Source organism: Anolis sagrei, chromosome 2, assembly GCF_037176765.1.
Source record: "Anolis sagrei isolate rAnoSag1 chromosome 2, rAnoSag1.mat, whole genome shotgun sequence".
NCBI classification, from domain to species: Eukaryota; Metazoa; Chordata; class Lepidosauria; order Squamata; family Dactyloidae; genus Anolis; species Anolis sagrei.
Genome location: NC_090022.1, coordinates 84,883,315 through 84,899,069, shown reverse-complemented (window position 1 = coordinate 84,899,069; position 15,755 = coordinate 84,883,315). Strand labels below are relative to the sequence as shown.

Sequence of the window (15,755 nt, the reverse complement as noted above, 5' to 3'; positions counted from 1 at the left end):
TCCCATTAGACTGTTCTGGGACAGGGACCAAGTGGGGAAAAATCATACAGCATGTGCATCATGTGTGTGGTTACAGTATTCTTGGGTGGCAGCTCACTGCTGACGAAGGGGCCCCACCATAGATCTAGAGATTCATTCTACTAGAAAGTGGTTCTTAATCTTTGTGTTTTTTGAGTGTCTGGCACAGACCTCCATATGTTGTCACCTGGCTGTCCAAACTAAATGAATCTTAAGAATTAAAAAGATTGTTTCCTGCTACAATTTTCAATATAGCATGTAGGAAATGGAAGGGGTGGGGTTATGCCTTATTTATGAATCTTCCCTACAGCCCATTCATGGACTTCCTGGAATTAAAAAGCCATTACCCATTTTTAAAAGCCCCAACTGTGGAAAGGGTCAGTCTGGAGCAGATCACATATGGAGCATTTAACGCTTTCAATCTCTCTCTGCCCAAAACCTCACTCCTGCCCCAACAGCTTTGTGCCATATGGGCAAAAAGATACAGGTGCCCCTGTATGTCTTTTCCTGTTGATCAAAAGAGATTGGAAGTGTGGATAGGATGGTTAAGTGATCTTTCATTGCCACAAGATTTTGGCTATCCAATAATCTCTTACCATTGCAAAGGCAGACACAACACTTTATTGAAAGCAACACACACACACACATTCCTTTGCTTGAGAATCCCATACATAAAAGCTGTGTCCTAGAGGGGGAGTCGTATGTATATAAAGTGATAGATTGCTTGCCTCTTCCATGGCTGAATGTTAGAATACAAGCCCCCAGGGCCTTATTTTTTGTTTAGGCAAGTGCAATTAAACTTGCTGCTTTATTTTGCTTTCTTCCTGGATGGATCTCTACCTACCTACCTACCTACCTACCTACCTACCTTCATTCTTATCTAGAAAATATTACCAGAAAATGATGAAAAGCATAGCCGAATCATAACACCTAAGTAACTAACTAAGTTCTGCAACATTTCCTTTTTTCCTAATGTAAAGGATTTTTTTTTTTTGGAAAAATATTTACTTACAGATTTCCTGTTGCTGTCTAGGAAAGACCTCTTATCTTCAGCTCCCACAATTTCAAATTCAGATGAAGACCCCTATGGATGCATTTTCAAAAGTAAAAAAAGAAGTCAAATAGAGCAGGAATTGGGTAATTAATTTGCTTTACCCTGTTTAACCTTATTGTTTTTATTTTATTTAGGCTATCTGTGCTGAGAGAGAGGAATACAGTTGCTGAGAACCAGATAAATAACATACAAACTGTAAAAATGTGTTGCAGTACGTTATCACTTCCTAATAGAAGTGCATGCCATCAGCCATGCCCTCCTTCAATGGTATCATAAAGCAGAGATGGAGATCACTGTGGCTCTTGTCACTTTTGCATGCCCAAGAGTTGTCCTCACATCACACTGAAAAACTTACTTTCCTGACTGAAGGTCTGAGGATTGGGTACAATTCTAAACCAATAGCAATCTACTCCACCGCTTTGTTTTACCATAAATCCTTGGTGTGGAGAAAAACCTAAGCTGAATTTAAAAGCAAAACAAATATAGTTTCCTAGTTACTTCTGATTTGATTGGAAGGTTAGTGGGTATGTAGAAAAGAATCAACAAACTTTCCAAAGTTTCTTATATAAGCTGTAAGAGGATCAAGATGTTCTATCTTCTCTCTTCCATTTCCTCTTTCTAGTTTTTTCCCCAGTTTTCCCCAAATTGACAATCCAGATTTCCATGACACATGTAACTAATCCCACAGTGATCTCCATCACTGCTTTATGACTGTATTCTCAATTCGCTTCTGACACTATAAATAAATGTAATCAATCAAACCTCACTAAGCTGTTTTGATGTGTTTTCTTTGAAATTGTGTGGTTGTGACTACTGGAATCCTTGAAATTTCCCTAAGGTATGATAAAAGCTCTCCTCATTTCTGAATGGCTATGTTTTGGTTACAAACCTTCCAGTGAGGGGCACTTTTTAGCGAAATTGACAGTCTGACTTTTTCCTGTGACATCAACGGATTAGATGCAACCATGACCCAGCAGAATAGTGACTTTTTATTGACTCATCATTCATAGACTTATAGAATAACAGAGTTGGAAGAGAGTACATGGGCCATCTAGTCCAACCCCCTACCATGCAGGAAAAGCACAATCAAAGTACTCCTGACAGATTCTTATGTTTGAAGGCTGTTTTGCAATATTGACCCTTCTATGCCTATTGGACATGCTGTACATATGAAAGAATCATATGAGAACATGCAACCTCTGTTGAACTGTCTTCAATACTCAAAACCACAACTGGAATTAGTGTGATGATCTTAAGATAGTTGCTATTCTACTGGATCTGCAGTTTGGTTACACGAAGTACTGCTGTTTCCTTTGTGAGTGGGACAGTCAAGCAAGAGATTTGGGTGTTATCACAAAAGGCTGGCCTCCCTGCAATAAACTGGTTCCATGGCAGAAGATTGTCACACATAACCCTTTGGTTGATCCAAAGAAAATATTTCTTCCACCTTTACACATCAAACTTGGGCTAATGAAAAACTTCATTAAGGCAAGGAAAAATCAAAGTGAAGCCTTAATTTATTTCTGACAGATGTTTCCATGCATAAGTGATGCAAAGATAAAAGAAGGTGTTTTCATTGGACCACAAATCTGAGATGTGATGAAGGACAGCCACTTTGATGGTCTTCTACAGGATGCAGAACATGTTGTGTGGACCACCTTCAAGAATGTTGAAAGCCTGGTTGAAGCATATAAATCAATGAAGTGTTACATGTCACTGAAGATACGTTATCTTAATTCCCACTTGGACTTTTTTCCAGACAGCCTGGGTGCTGTGAGTGACGAACATGGTGAAAGGTTTCATCAGGGCACATTGCCAACATGAAGAAATGATATCAGGGCAAGTGGAATCCCTCTATTATTATTGTTGTACTCTTGTCCACAAAGTGTCAAATATTGATTACAAATGAAAATCTGTGTCAAAACATTTTTAATTTTGTTTCCTGATGACACCATGACTGCCATAGTGTATGCTGCTATAGACATATAGCAATGACAATTCACAGCAACCCATATAGCAATGCTTAGGGTGTATCGCCTTTTTCTGGGCAACAGTATGTACTACATACATAATAAAAACATAGTTGTTTTCAGTATGTTAAAATCTACTTGGTTCATGCAAAATTGTGCAGGAAACAAAACATTCCCAGAATTTTGTTGACCAGTGTTATCAGAACATTGGAACAGTTCAAAGGTTAATTGCTCATTAAAACTGTTCATTAGCTGCTCATTAAAACTGCTCAAGTAGCCAGTAGCAAATCTGCACTGTAAAGACTTTCTTCCAAAGAAATGGTTACAGTAAAAATCATAATCCTAAAAATCTAGTTGTTTGGTGGGAAAAAAGTTCTGTTTCCTGCCTCCTTCCCCACCCTTTTAGCATTCAGCATCCAGTGTGCCATAGTGATTTGAACATTAGACTACGATTCTGGAGACCAGAGTTCAATCCCTCACTCAGAAACAGAAATCCATTGGGTAATCATGGCTGAGTTACATACTCTCAGGCTCATGACAGGTTTGCCTAAGGATTGCTGTAAGTTAGAAAAGACTTGAACACAACAAAAAAATTGCATACTCATTGCATACTCATTGCATGCAGGCTGCTTGTTTTAAAATGTCAGTGGATCCTACATATGCTCAATAGGTATTGCAACTTCATATTTTTGGGCTTTGTGAAATATATTTTGAATTTCTCTTAAACTTTTTAAAAAATCCTTAAATGAGATTTCTTACACTGGAAGACGGCTTCGGTGTGACTTTTCCCATGTCCTTCTGATTTTCACCTGGAACGTCAGAGGACGAACAAAGGTCTGGGATCTCTCCTGAAAAGAAAGGCACTTCAGTCAAGGTTTATTTCTATTTATATGCCATCTTCCTATGTTTAAACACACTTTCTTCTCATCTCAGATAAATTTGCAGCAAAAAGACAAAGGCAAAATACTTATATTGTGAAAATTAATTAACATAGAAGAAATCTACATACACTGCCTTAAGCTCAACAGATGAAAGACAAGACAAGGAAGAAACTATCATAAGCAAATACATAAATGGAAAGGAAATGGACAGCAGAAAGATTGGGAACAATCGATGGTGCAGGAGGGTGATCTATGTCACAGGAAATAGATTCTGGGTTATTTCCGGCAGAAAACTCAACACTATTGGCTTATCTTTACTCAACTGACTTCATTAGATATCGTTAAAACAAATTCATTGCAAATATAAACAAATTAATACATCTACATGTTTAAAATCACAGTATCTGCCCTCTTTTTGTCTTGCTTGGATTGGTTCATAAATACTCTAATGGTATCAGATCCTGTCTGATCTTGGAAGCTATGCATTAAAGCACTTGTGATTATTTGTATGGGTGACCACTAACAAATACTAGGTGCTGTAGTCTATATTTAAGAGAAGCGACAGGAAAATCTTGTAAAATTAATGGGGTTGCCATAAGTCAACAGATAACTTGAAGGCACACATAATATATGCTCATATACAAACATCTCAAGAAAACCAACATTGTGCAATAATCTGAATCTTGCACTAGATCTCCAGGATATGAAGATGAGGATGTGAATCTCCACTCAGTTATGGAAACTTCACTGGGTGACCTTGGGCAAATCACACATTAAGAGGAGAGCAATGGCAAAATCCCTCTCAACAAATCTTGCTGAGAAAACCCTGTGACAAGTATGTCTTGGGGTCATCATACGTCAGATCAAGATTTGGTCTCAGGGCAGAGTTCAAGTAATCTTTAGTGCGGGATGAAATTATGTGTGACTGCCTTCTGATCAGCGTCAGCTGGAATTTCCCCCTTTACTCCTCAGCTCAGCACACTGTAAAACTGAAAGATCAAAATCATTCCTCAGCTTTTCCATTTGCAGTCCATTTAACTCTCACAGAGGGACGCTCCTCACATTAATTTTTTTTAAAACACACATTAAACACACACATCATGAACAAACAGTCACATTTTCAGAGTTATCCTCACAGGTTTCCTAACTGAATCTATAACGCATATCAAAAGTAATTTTCACCTGCATGGACTTCTGTATCTACATGACTGGTATGCGCACTTTCATTTGCTGCCTGACAAACAGTGTGGCTCTTTGGTAAGCTGTCATTTGAAGTAGTTCGTTCAACAGGATTCCCTATTACCTACAGTTTCACACATCCACACAAAGTTCTGAAACATATCCTCTATGGATACAGAGATCATACTGTACTCCCTTTAACCAAGTTCCTATTTCACTGTATCATTAAAGAGCTGTGTTCAGGTCACCTGGTACCTCAGCCAGAAAATCCAAAGGACTGACCATTTGCTTCCCTGTTGTTTTTTGTGTGAAGTATGTGTGGAATGCTTTGCTTTTCTATGGGGACAGACACAGTAATTCTAAGTCTTCTCCAGAGCTTGGAAGACATCTGGAAAAGACAAGTTTTAAAATAACTTTTAAAGAAAGCCCTTTCTAACATTCCGGGAGGCATAGTCCACAATATTGCTCTTCTGCGGACTTTGCATTTTGTTTTATTTAATGTATGGTCACTATGGCTACCCCTGAATAAATGAATACATCCACACACAACATGCATACAACACTCAAACACATACATATATACACATACATATACAGTGTTTGAAGATATTGGAGTTAGCTGCAACAGAGGAATCCGACACAAGATGGAAGAAAGGACTGAGACTTTACTCTTTGAGTTTCTACCTCTAACAAAGGTAAACGTTTTGGAACTGTTTTATTATCCCGGCGGAAGTCAGAAGGGGGATAGCCCATTTTACGGCGGCGGGGGAGGGGTGGGATTTGGATGAGTTAAACCATTTCCCCGTGATTTTCTATGCTTATATTGCTTTGTTAATTTTATGTTTATGTTGTTTACTCTGTATGTATTGATGATGTTACTTGATGACTGAATGACAATGGAGAGACGAACTTGCCCTTGGACTGAATGTGATTTCAAGCACTATGACAACTGTTGTGATAGTCTAATGGTAGATTCCTCCTGTAAAGAGAATGACCTCCCCTTAATTCCCTAGGAAAACTTGTTTTATTTAGGAATGCATTTAGCTTACCTTCAGAAGAAAGAAAACTGGACAGTGGAGCTTGATAGATTTTTAACTGGAGAGATTAAATATGAAACCTAGTCCTTCTGTGTGCAAAATATTTATTCTGCAGATATAGCTACAATCTCCATCTCAAATTGCTGTCTTCTTTCCAGTGGAGAGAGCTATCAACTACACAGAAAACATCATGGTACAACTAGCTTTATTTGTTCTAAGCAGAGCTCAAAAAGGTTTAGGGGTTATTTTTAGACACTGTCCCTCCCAACCCAGCATATCCATGGGAACTGTAGTGCAAGAAAGCAATGTTTTCAACCTCTGCTTAGAATAAACAAAAATAAGACTATGCGCAAGGTTTCTGTTAGATTTCCAGCTATGAAATACTGTTATTCTTATGGACACAGTATATCTATTTAAGAATTGTCTTTCAGCACAGCCTTGACAGACAAAAGGCATGGTTGTCCATATCACTGCACTCCATGCACTTTCAATTCTTCATTAGCCCAAATATGAAAATGCTTAGATTTCAATTAACATTCTAAGTATAGGTTGAGTATCTGGCTCACAAAGAAACACACATTGTCAAAGTCTTATCAGATGCTCACGAGTTGTGCTTACCTGCTATTTCTGCAAGTTTGTCAAGAGAAGAGGTTGATCTGAGAATGTCATTGTCCTGCACTAAATCCTCCACTTTCTGTCTCAATCTGGATGCTTCTAACTGAGATTCTTCCAACAGCTCCCCTGGAAAACAACAAAAGCATGACTTGGTATACAACCTTTTTTTCCAACTGTCAGATTCATGAACTTCACAAAACACTTGTCTTAAACTTACAGAATTTCAGTTCTAATGCTACTTTATACACATACAGTTTTCTTTCCTATGAAGAATGCCAAGTGCACTGAATTAAGCTCTAAAATATGCAAGGCTTCTTCAGAAAAACAATTATTTTACAAGTAAAGTAATTCTTAATGTTATGTTTCTTATTTTAAACTAAACACAATCCCAGAAGTTCTAGGAAGGAAAAACACTGAAAGTGAACACATTAAGTTACTCAGTGGCATTCCCAAAGCTGTAGGATGACTGTGCATAATTTTCTCACTGGAAATTTTAGATTTTTTCTTACTACAAATTTCTGGAGCAGCCTAGCCATGCCGTTTGGGGAAATCTTGACATTGGTCCAGAATATAATATTTCCAAGTTTTGAAAGTCCAATGCTTAATATGAGCAGAGCTGTTGAAATGTCATCTTCTACTGATGCTAATGGCTTTCGTAACTAGGCTACAGAAGAAGCAGCATGTTCCAATCGGGATTCAGGCAGCTCTCAGAAAAATGCTTAGGCTACAATTAATTGTACTGCATTAGTAAAAACAAATCCCCTGCTTTGTGCTGATGCTTCATGTCAGTGCTGTTCCTTGCATCTCAAAAGGTCTCGCATTCACATATCTGCAGTGTATGCCCCAGTACTAATATACTTCAAGTGAGGAGTGAAGATAATTCTCCCTAAGTTATTACTGTATTTACTCGAATATAATGCTCACCTTTTTAGGCCTAACCACCTTGCCAAAATTAGGGTGCACATGAGATTTGTGTAATATGGTAATCTTAGTGCTAAGCCAAAGCAATAGGGGAAGCTGCTTCAGGAGAACCTGAACCTCCTATTTGAGGGATGTCATCTGTAATTTAATAATCATAGCTTAGTGCTATGTAAACCTAGGACTTGCAGTTTGGTGAGGCATCTGCATTATTTGGCAGAGAAGACTCAAGCCCTTGTCAAACTACTTATGCATCCCCCATGACTCCATAGCATTCAACCAAGGCAGTTAAAGTGGATCCATTCTACAGCACAGATGCACTCCAAGATTTTCTTTTCCATTGCTGAAAGCTTTGGTGCTCCGACACTTTTGTTTTTTAAAGGAGGAATTATAAGTATGCAGCTACTGTAATGCGCACTTTTTTTTGCCAAATTACAAAGAGTTCATTTTTTGGGATTATGCAAATACTCTTCGTTTTTTTTGTTTCAGAGTTTTGAAAATTGAAGTGTGCACTAGATTCAATGCTGCATTAGACTCAAGTAAACACAGGTAGAATTCCTTTTTTCTTTCTATTTATTTACATGTTGATCTTCGCATGAAAACCAACCTACAAGGATCAGTCCTGACTGATGCAAAAATAGCTTGCCCCCCACGGAAGATCATATGCTGCAATAAGTTAATTTTCAGGGTATACCTGCTATTGATGGATTTAATGCTAAGAATTAAAATGCAAATGTCTTGCAATTTGTCACAACCAAAGGCAATTGGCAATATTCCATTTTCATTTTGTCCTCACCATTACCTAGAGACTTCATGCCTTGCATCTTCTCTTTCAGCCTGATGTTTTCTTCTAGAAGCTCCTTAAGGGCAGCAGATTCTTCCTCTTTTGTCCCCCCACCAGGGTCATAGATACGATAAGGCCCCTTGCCTTCCATGGCTGCTCAATTATTTGATTTCCAGACAGCGGTACCTGAAACAAAGGGTCAGAAGGTTAGCATTTCCAAAGCAAGCCACTTAAGACTGTGAGAACACTGGAAACGTCTGATGTCGGTCTTTCTTTCCAAGCATACAGAGCCTATAGTTTTCATATCTAAAGAAACTGGTACAGGCATAACTCTTTTTATTAATTAACAGATCAGAAATATACAGTCCAATTATGTACATTGTATCCACCTTGGTTGCAAACTGCCACCTGCTCTTTTCTTAAACATATATGGAAACCTAACCAATAAATAGGAAAATTATTCTCAGTCCAACTAACTTCTCAGAGTCCTACTATCTTCATAGGCACAGATGGCAGTGAAATGGGGTAAGGCCTTCTTGGTGGTTGTCCCCAGGTTCTGGAACTGCTTTCTCACTTTGGTCAGAATGGTCCCTTCTTTACTATCCTTCCATTGAAATGCAAAGATTTATTTTATTCTGACAAGCTCTTAGAAATTCAACTTTTAAAAGAAAGGGCTCTTAAGAAGCTGTTGCTTTATTCTTGTAACTTTTTTAAAAAGCTTTTTTTCCCTTTCAAAGATACTGTATTTCATTGCAAAATGAAATACAAAAAAAAAAGGGGGGGTGCAACAACTGTGGTATGTTTTAAATTGTTTTCATATTATGAGTTGTTAAATTATATTTTAATATTTATCTGTAACAGTAGCTAACCATGGTTAAAATAATGGGTAGAATATTGCTTTACTAATAACCAGTGAGATGTATATTCTTCTGGGACCTTGTTTCTGGCATCATGAAATCAGTTCATCTGAAATGTAGTGTTTGAGGAGATCAGTGCTACATATGCTGCAAAATGTCAATAAATGAGTCCTAGGACAAATGAAACCTAAACTTCCCTTACAAGTCAAAATGTTTGAAGTAGGGCAATCAGACCTTGGCCGTATTGTGAGATGATATGGTCCATTAGAAAAGATCATAATGCTTGATAAAGTGAGAAGAATTTTTTTTTAAAAAAAGAGGAATACTACATTAATCATGGATGAACTCCACCAACGGAGCTGCAGTCCTGAGTTTGCAGCAAGGCTGTTGATGATGGTGTTTGCCTCTACAACCCCTCATAGACCTAACTTATACTTCCTGACACATTAAACATGGTGTTGTGTTACTTCTGCTTGCCACTTTGAGATGATTTGGGGCCAAATAAGATGTTTGGGGACATGAGGCAAACCACCACATTGGTGCATGGTTTGAAGGATTTTGGTGAAGGAAATGCTTGGAAATTGTGTTGATTTCTTTTTAATGGGGAACACAAGAGAGCATAGAGGCTGCAAGACTGGGATTTGGGGACCACATGTAACCCGTGAACCCATGGGCCACTCTTTTAAAAAAAATCCTTGATGTAGTCCTAGCTAATTGGCTCTGTGATATCCCATCCACTCTTTGACTGGGATCACAAAGTCAGAGAAGTAGCTGAGGAGCGCTAACAGATAATGGAAACAAAGACAGCGAGCAGGGATAAACCAGGTTTTGATTTGGCAGATAAATAAAAAATACAAAAAAAAAAAGGAAAATGAACTTTTCCTCACTTTTCTTTTCACCCTTTTTGAAAACACACTTTCAAAAGGCAATAATTCACTGCGACTCTTCATTTTTTTAAGCCTTAAGGGAAAACAGATTTTATAAAAGTGCCAGAAGTTTTATTACACTTGAACTGTAGCAAAAGGTCACAACTTTGCTTACAATGAGCCTCCCGTATCAGGAAAATGAGTTGTGAGACATTCAAATGATAATAGTGGTATTTTTATATATATATAAAACGAGATAATGGCTCATGATCATCCTTGTCCTCCACAGTCATGACAATGGGGTAATGTCTCCTACAGAGAGTCTCTCCCCCCGCCCCTCAAGAAAAACCTTTCTTAGACACTGGAAACCATAACCAAACAGAATACAAGTGTGAACTTTCCTATATCTGATCTTGTCCCAGTTTTCTCACACCACATTAGTTGTATACAGCTGATTGTTTCTTCAAAGCTGTAAGAGAGAATCATGTAGCCCTCCAGATACAACTCACAGCAGCTCTAGCCAGTGTATTCATAAATTTGGGGAGATAATAATCATCATCATCATCATCTTTATTTCTACCCCGCCACCATGTCCCCAATGGGGACTCAGGGTGGCTTACATGAGTTGAAGTTCAACAAGATCTAGGAAACCTCACAAATTCCATTCCTGGTGAAAAAACAATGGTAGTTAATTCCCCAGCCCTGGTGATTAATTCAGTAGTACTATGGAGGGAGCTTTGATGCATTTTCTTTATTTTTCATATTTACAGTCTAGTTCCTTACAAATGACTTTAGTAGTGCAATTGATTAAATAGATCAATTGACAGTCATATCAGTTTTAAAGAGGGAGCCTGCAGCAGTAAGAGGACAGTCCTGCCATTTTTTTCTTAGAAGAGAAAAAGATTAATTGAACAGGAGAAGCATATTCCATCTAATTACAGAGGGCAAAAACACTTAGGGTGGAAGCAGAGCAGCTTACTATGATGGACCCATGATGAGGAACAGAAGTATTTTACTTTATTTTTCCTCTCCTACCTTTTATTTTTCAAAGGGCAGTATGTGATATGCATATATACAAATAAGCATGCACACTACCACACAGAGAGAAACGGTACAAGATATAGAACAAATACTAAACTGCTTAGGGCATATATAGAAAGGGAAGCATAGGGTGGGTAGCCCTTATCCAAAATGTTTAGGATCAGAAGTACTTTGGATTTCAATTTTTTCCATATTTTGGAATAACAGTATACACATAAGGAGATATCTTAAAACTAGACCCAAGTCTAAACATTAAATCCATTTATTGGTGTGTGTCGTATATGTATAATACAAAATATATTAATAATGTGCATGAAACAAAATGTGTGTACACTGAACCATCAGAAAGGGAAAATGTCACTATCTTCATTACTCATGTGGAAAATTTTGGAGGATTTCAGAAATCTGGATAAGGGATATTTCACACCAAAACAAAGAACTTGCAATTAATTTAAAAAAATTATGCTATTGGACTTTGTCTTCATTTCCTTTCTGGTCTTTGGAGAGATTGGAACTCTATGAAAACCATGGAGGAAATACGAGAAACAAAGATATGAGCTTAACGATGCTGCAGTGCAATGAATCCTTCAAGAATGATCTGGAAAGTTCTCAACCTGGAGACTGCCTGTATATGAAACCCAGGCTGGACAATGTATGGCCCTTCAAGTGTTGCATTATTCTTTTCCACTAGTTATGCTGGCTCAAGCTGATGGGAACTCTGGTTCAATCACATATAAAAGTCAACCAATTGCTCCTACCCCATATACGCTATAAGCAATTGATGTTGAAGAACTGCCTCACCAATTGAACCTCCCATGATGAACTAGAGCTTGGAAAGGTTCCATTTTTTGAATGAAAACATCCAGAATTCCCCAATCGGCAAGCTGTGAGATGAATAATTTAACAATTGCACAAACAACTTCTCTATTAGCTAAAAAATTCCCAGGCTCTGCTTATTCTTACTTTGGAAAAGACACACCACAGCACAAAGGCAAACTTTATTCTTGGAAGCTGTATAAAGTATTCACTCATCTCACAGATGTGCGATAAGCCAGAGCTAGGAGGAGAATCAGAAAACATTGTGGATGGAACTCCTGCTGTCACTTGCTTCTAGAGAGATATTCCATGGCCCAACCACAGCTGGAACACGGACTCATTATTCGTTTGTCAAGTCTCAGATCATAAAGTACTAGCATAGTTCAAGCAACTAGATCTGGTTCATCCCTCAGCAGGTACCAACAGCTGAGGATGTATTTTTACATCCACGCATGTGAGTGTTTCATCTGAAGTGCAACTTCCCTGGCTCTAGGTCTGGTATTTTAGCAAGCAAATTCTTCTCCTAAAAGATGGAGATGAAGGACTGGAAAAAATCTGAAGTCACTGACTGATACCTCTGTACAGTGAAAACGTAAGTACAGTGCAGAGATGCTCTGAGAAGAACAAGATATCCTTGCATTTGAGCTGGAGTGGAGGCACTGATGGAGAAAAATACTGAAGTGCTCATCCCATCATATAAAAGAGAAGCAGAATCAGATCTACTCACTATCAGGTTATGGAATTCACAGCCGGAATGATTATACTTATGTTAAATCAGGAATTGGTCTTATTTACTATTAAATTATCCAATAAAGGTTGTTAGCCACATTTCCAAAAAAGGGAACATTCCTAGTATATACCATACTGGCACCAAGTAGGACAGGCTTGGTGACTTCCTCACCCCACCCAATCCCACTGACATATCCACTGACATCTACTCTGTGAGAGGGAAGAGAAGAAACCAAGACAGCAAGTTAAAATAACATTACAAGATGTAGAACTTATTTAAAAGGGGGGGGGGGAAACACGGTTTCAGTGCCTTTTTTGGAAATGTGGCTAACAACCTTTACTGGATAATTTAATAGAAAATAAGACCAATTCCTGATTTAACACAAGTATCATCAAGATAATCCAAACAGCAGTAAACATATCACCCATGTCAGAGAGAATAGGGACAGGTGGGCCTCTCAGAAAGCTCCAACTTCAGGAAGACAACACTGCAGGCAAACTCTTCCCATGCAACACAAGCATTTCCCAGTTTGCACAACCTGCCTATATCAGGATTCAGGAATGCTAGGGATTTTCCAGCTCAGAGTTGAAGCTAGACAGGATCCACAAACAGAACATCAATTAGACCTCTGGTGGTTAGGGGAGTGGGGGGAATTTCCCCCCTACAAAGGAGAATTTTAAAACAACTAGCTGTTCTTTAAACATATTCAGTAAAATTTCTCCCATTAGACTAGCTTTTAATATCTGCCCTGTGACATCCTTGTTTTATTTTAGATGTATTGCTGTGATGACCTTTTGGCAAGAAGAGCAGTAAAGGTCCAATTGCATTTGGGAGAATACTGATGACATGCAGCTTTTTCATCATATCAGCATATTCACAAATATGTCATGTACTGATGTTAAAAAGGGAAAGATAAAGGCATTTGCATGATCATCTCTAATGGTACCAGATCCTGTCTGATCTTGGAAGCTATGCATTAATTTAGGTAGATTGATTGGCCACATAACATCCTTCTTGCATAAACGAAGACACCCAAATTGTTCTTCCCTAGCATTCTTCCTGTAGCAGGAAAGGTATAATCAATAGTCATGTAGGACAATATCAGGTACCTATTATGAATGAGTCATTGCTTTTGTCTATTTGCTGTACAGAACATAATGCATTTAAGGTATGAATTTAGGTATGAATCTACATTTTCTTTTCCGTTTTGAAGGTAAAGAGCACCATGTTAAAATATAAGCATGTGACAACTCTTAAAGTCCATTTCAATATGTGATTGTGAAAGCTGGATTGTGAACAAAGTTAACGGGGGAGGGGGGGATCTGCTCTTTTGAAATGGTTATAAGATAAGAGTTTCATTAAAACAATGGTCTGCTAAAAAGACTGCTAAAGAGCAAATCGAGCCTGGATTCTCATCAGAAGCCAAAATGACTAAATCGTGGCTATCATTCTTTGGACACATGAGACTATGCCACTCACTGGAAAATGCAAGTATTCTGGAAGGCAGAGGGGGGAAAAAGGAATGTTGCACTTTAGGTGGATTGATTCAATAAAGAAAACCATGGTCCTGACATTGCAAGGCTTGTGCAGAGTGGTTGTTGACTTGGGCTCCTGAAGGTCTCTCATTTATAAGGTTGCCATAAGTAAATGCTTATTTGATGGCAGATAAGATCAATCCCTTAAAGCACAAGAACGCTTCATCAGGAGAACTCAATCAACACAAACTGGTGATAAATGTCCTCAGGCTGCTCTTCATTTCCCGACTTTTCATTGCCATGATTTAATGTAGGGAGTTTCCCTACAAGGAAACCACCAAATATTTTAATACGAAAGACTTTGAAAAGAACCGAAAGAGAAGAATCCTGCTTCCGATATTCTTCTCAATAAGGTGGCCATTTAGAGGTCACCTGTAAAAGAAAAACAAATGCATCACAAGGTAAGAGATTGAAGGAAGACATCTATGTACGTAAAAGGTGCTTTTACGCATGAAAGCAAACTGAGAAGTTTGAACATACACACACACGGATATTTCAAAATGTATGCATAGAGAGAGATACACATAGACGAATCTAAACAAATACATTTTGAAATAAAGACTATTACACACACAGGTTGTAGTGAGAAAGACTATGACCACCAGGCAAAGCTTGAGTTCATGAATGGGCAAACTCAAAATCCCTGCTCTCTGTTCAAAGGGACCCTGAAGCTTGAAACATGGGTTAGACTGGCCTGCCCATTAAACAGAAGACCATGGTCAGATATGCATTCCTTGGTAATTAGCAAGTAGCTTTTCTAAGCTTATAGTCAGGACTACAAGAGTCAAGATGATTGTATTCTATCTAGACCACCTAAAACCAAAGACAATGCACATTTTCTGGGTGTCATGTTTTTTTAATCACTACAGGAATGCTACCTTATTAATATTTTGACCTACTTCGTTGTCTTCTTATGATCATTGGTGATGACTTAGTAGACCAAAACATCGAAAATTCAAGAGAGGAAAGTGCTAGAGCAGCCCAACAATTGGGCTGCTCCCTTAAGAGATTTATTCCCCCTGTTCTGCTTTACTTTACCAATACTAACTTTTACAATCCCAGGAGGTGCAGATGTATGGGGTTGGGCTGTTTATTTTCTCTTTCTCCTGCCCAAATTAATATTTATGCCTCCTGACACACCAATAAACTAAACATAAGCATGCCAAGAAAGCAGAATAGATCTTTTACAACAGGAACATGAAGCAACTTGTTGAATGATTAGTTGAGATGTGGCGACCTAGAAAAAAACCTGGGCACAGTAACTTTATCACAGCCCTGTCCCCAGCAGGGAAAAGGTCTTTATTACCCTAATTTTTCCTATATGTCTTTGTGTCTCTAACATGCAAATATGAAGAATATAGACGTATTTGTGGTAATAGAAAAACCCTGACCGCAACACATCGTGCTGTAATGGGGAAGTAAGCTTTCAGAAATACAGTTAGCTATTTACCTGG

General features: G+C 38.2%; 1 protein-coding gene across 5 annotated transcripts in view; it reads right to left on the bottom strand.

The window, feature by feature from the left end:
* Window positions 1–15,755, bottom strand: part of TNIP1 (TNFAIP3 interacting protein 1) — a 66,590-nt gene that overhangs the window by 23,309 nt on the left and 27,526 nt on the right. For 3 of the 5 annotated variants that reach the window (XM_060765461.2, XM_060765460.2, XM_060765463.2), the window contains exons 2-5: window positions 8,469–8,642; window positions 6,758–6,880; window positions 3,802–3,890; window positions 1,031–1,102 (exon numbers count right to left, since the gene is read on the bottom strand). In XM_060765461.2, coding sequence (XP_060621444.2) covers window positions 1,031–1,102; window positions 3,802–3,890; window positions 6,758–6,880; window positions 8,469–8,607 — 423 coding nt within the window. In that variant the 5' untranslated portion in view covers window positions 8,608–8,642. The remainder of the gene's footprint in view (window positions 1–1,030; window positions 1,103–3,801; window positions 3,891–6,757; window positions 6,881–8,468; window positions 8,643–15,755) is intronic. The other 2 variants (XM_060765462.2, XM_060765464.2) reach the window with 1 other exon arrangement.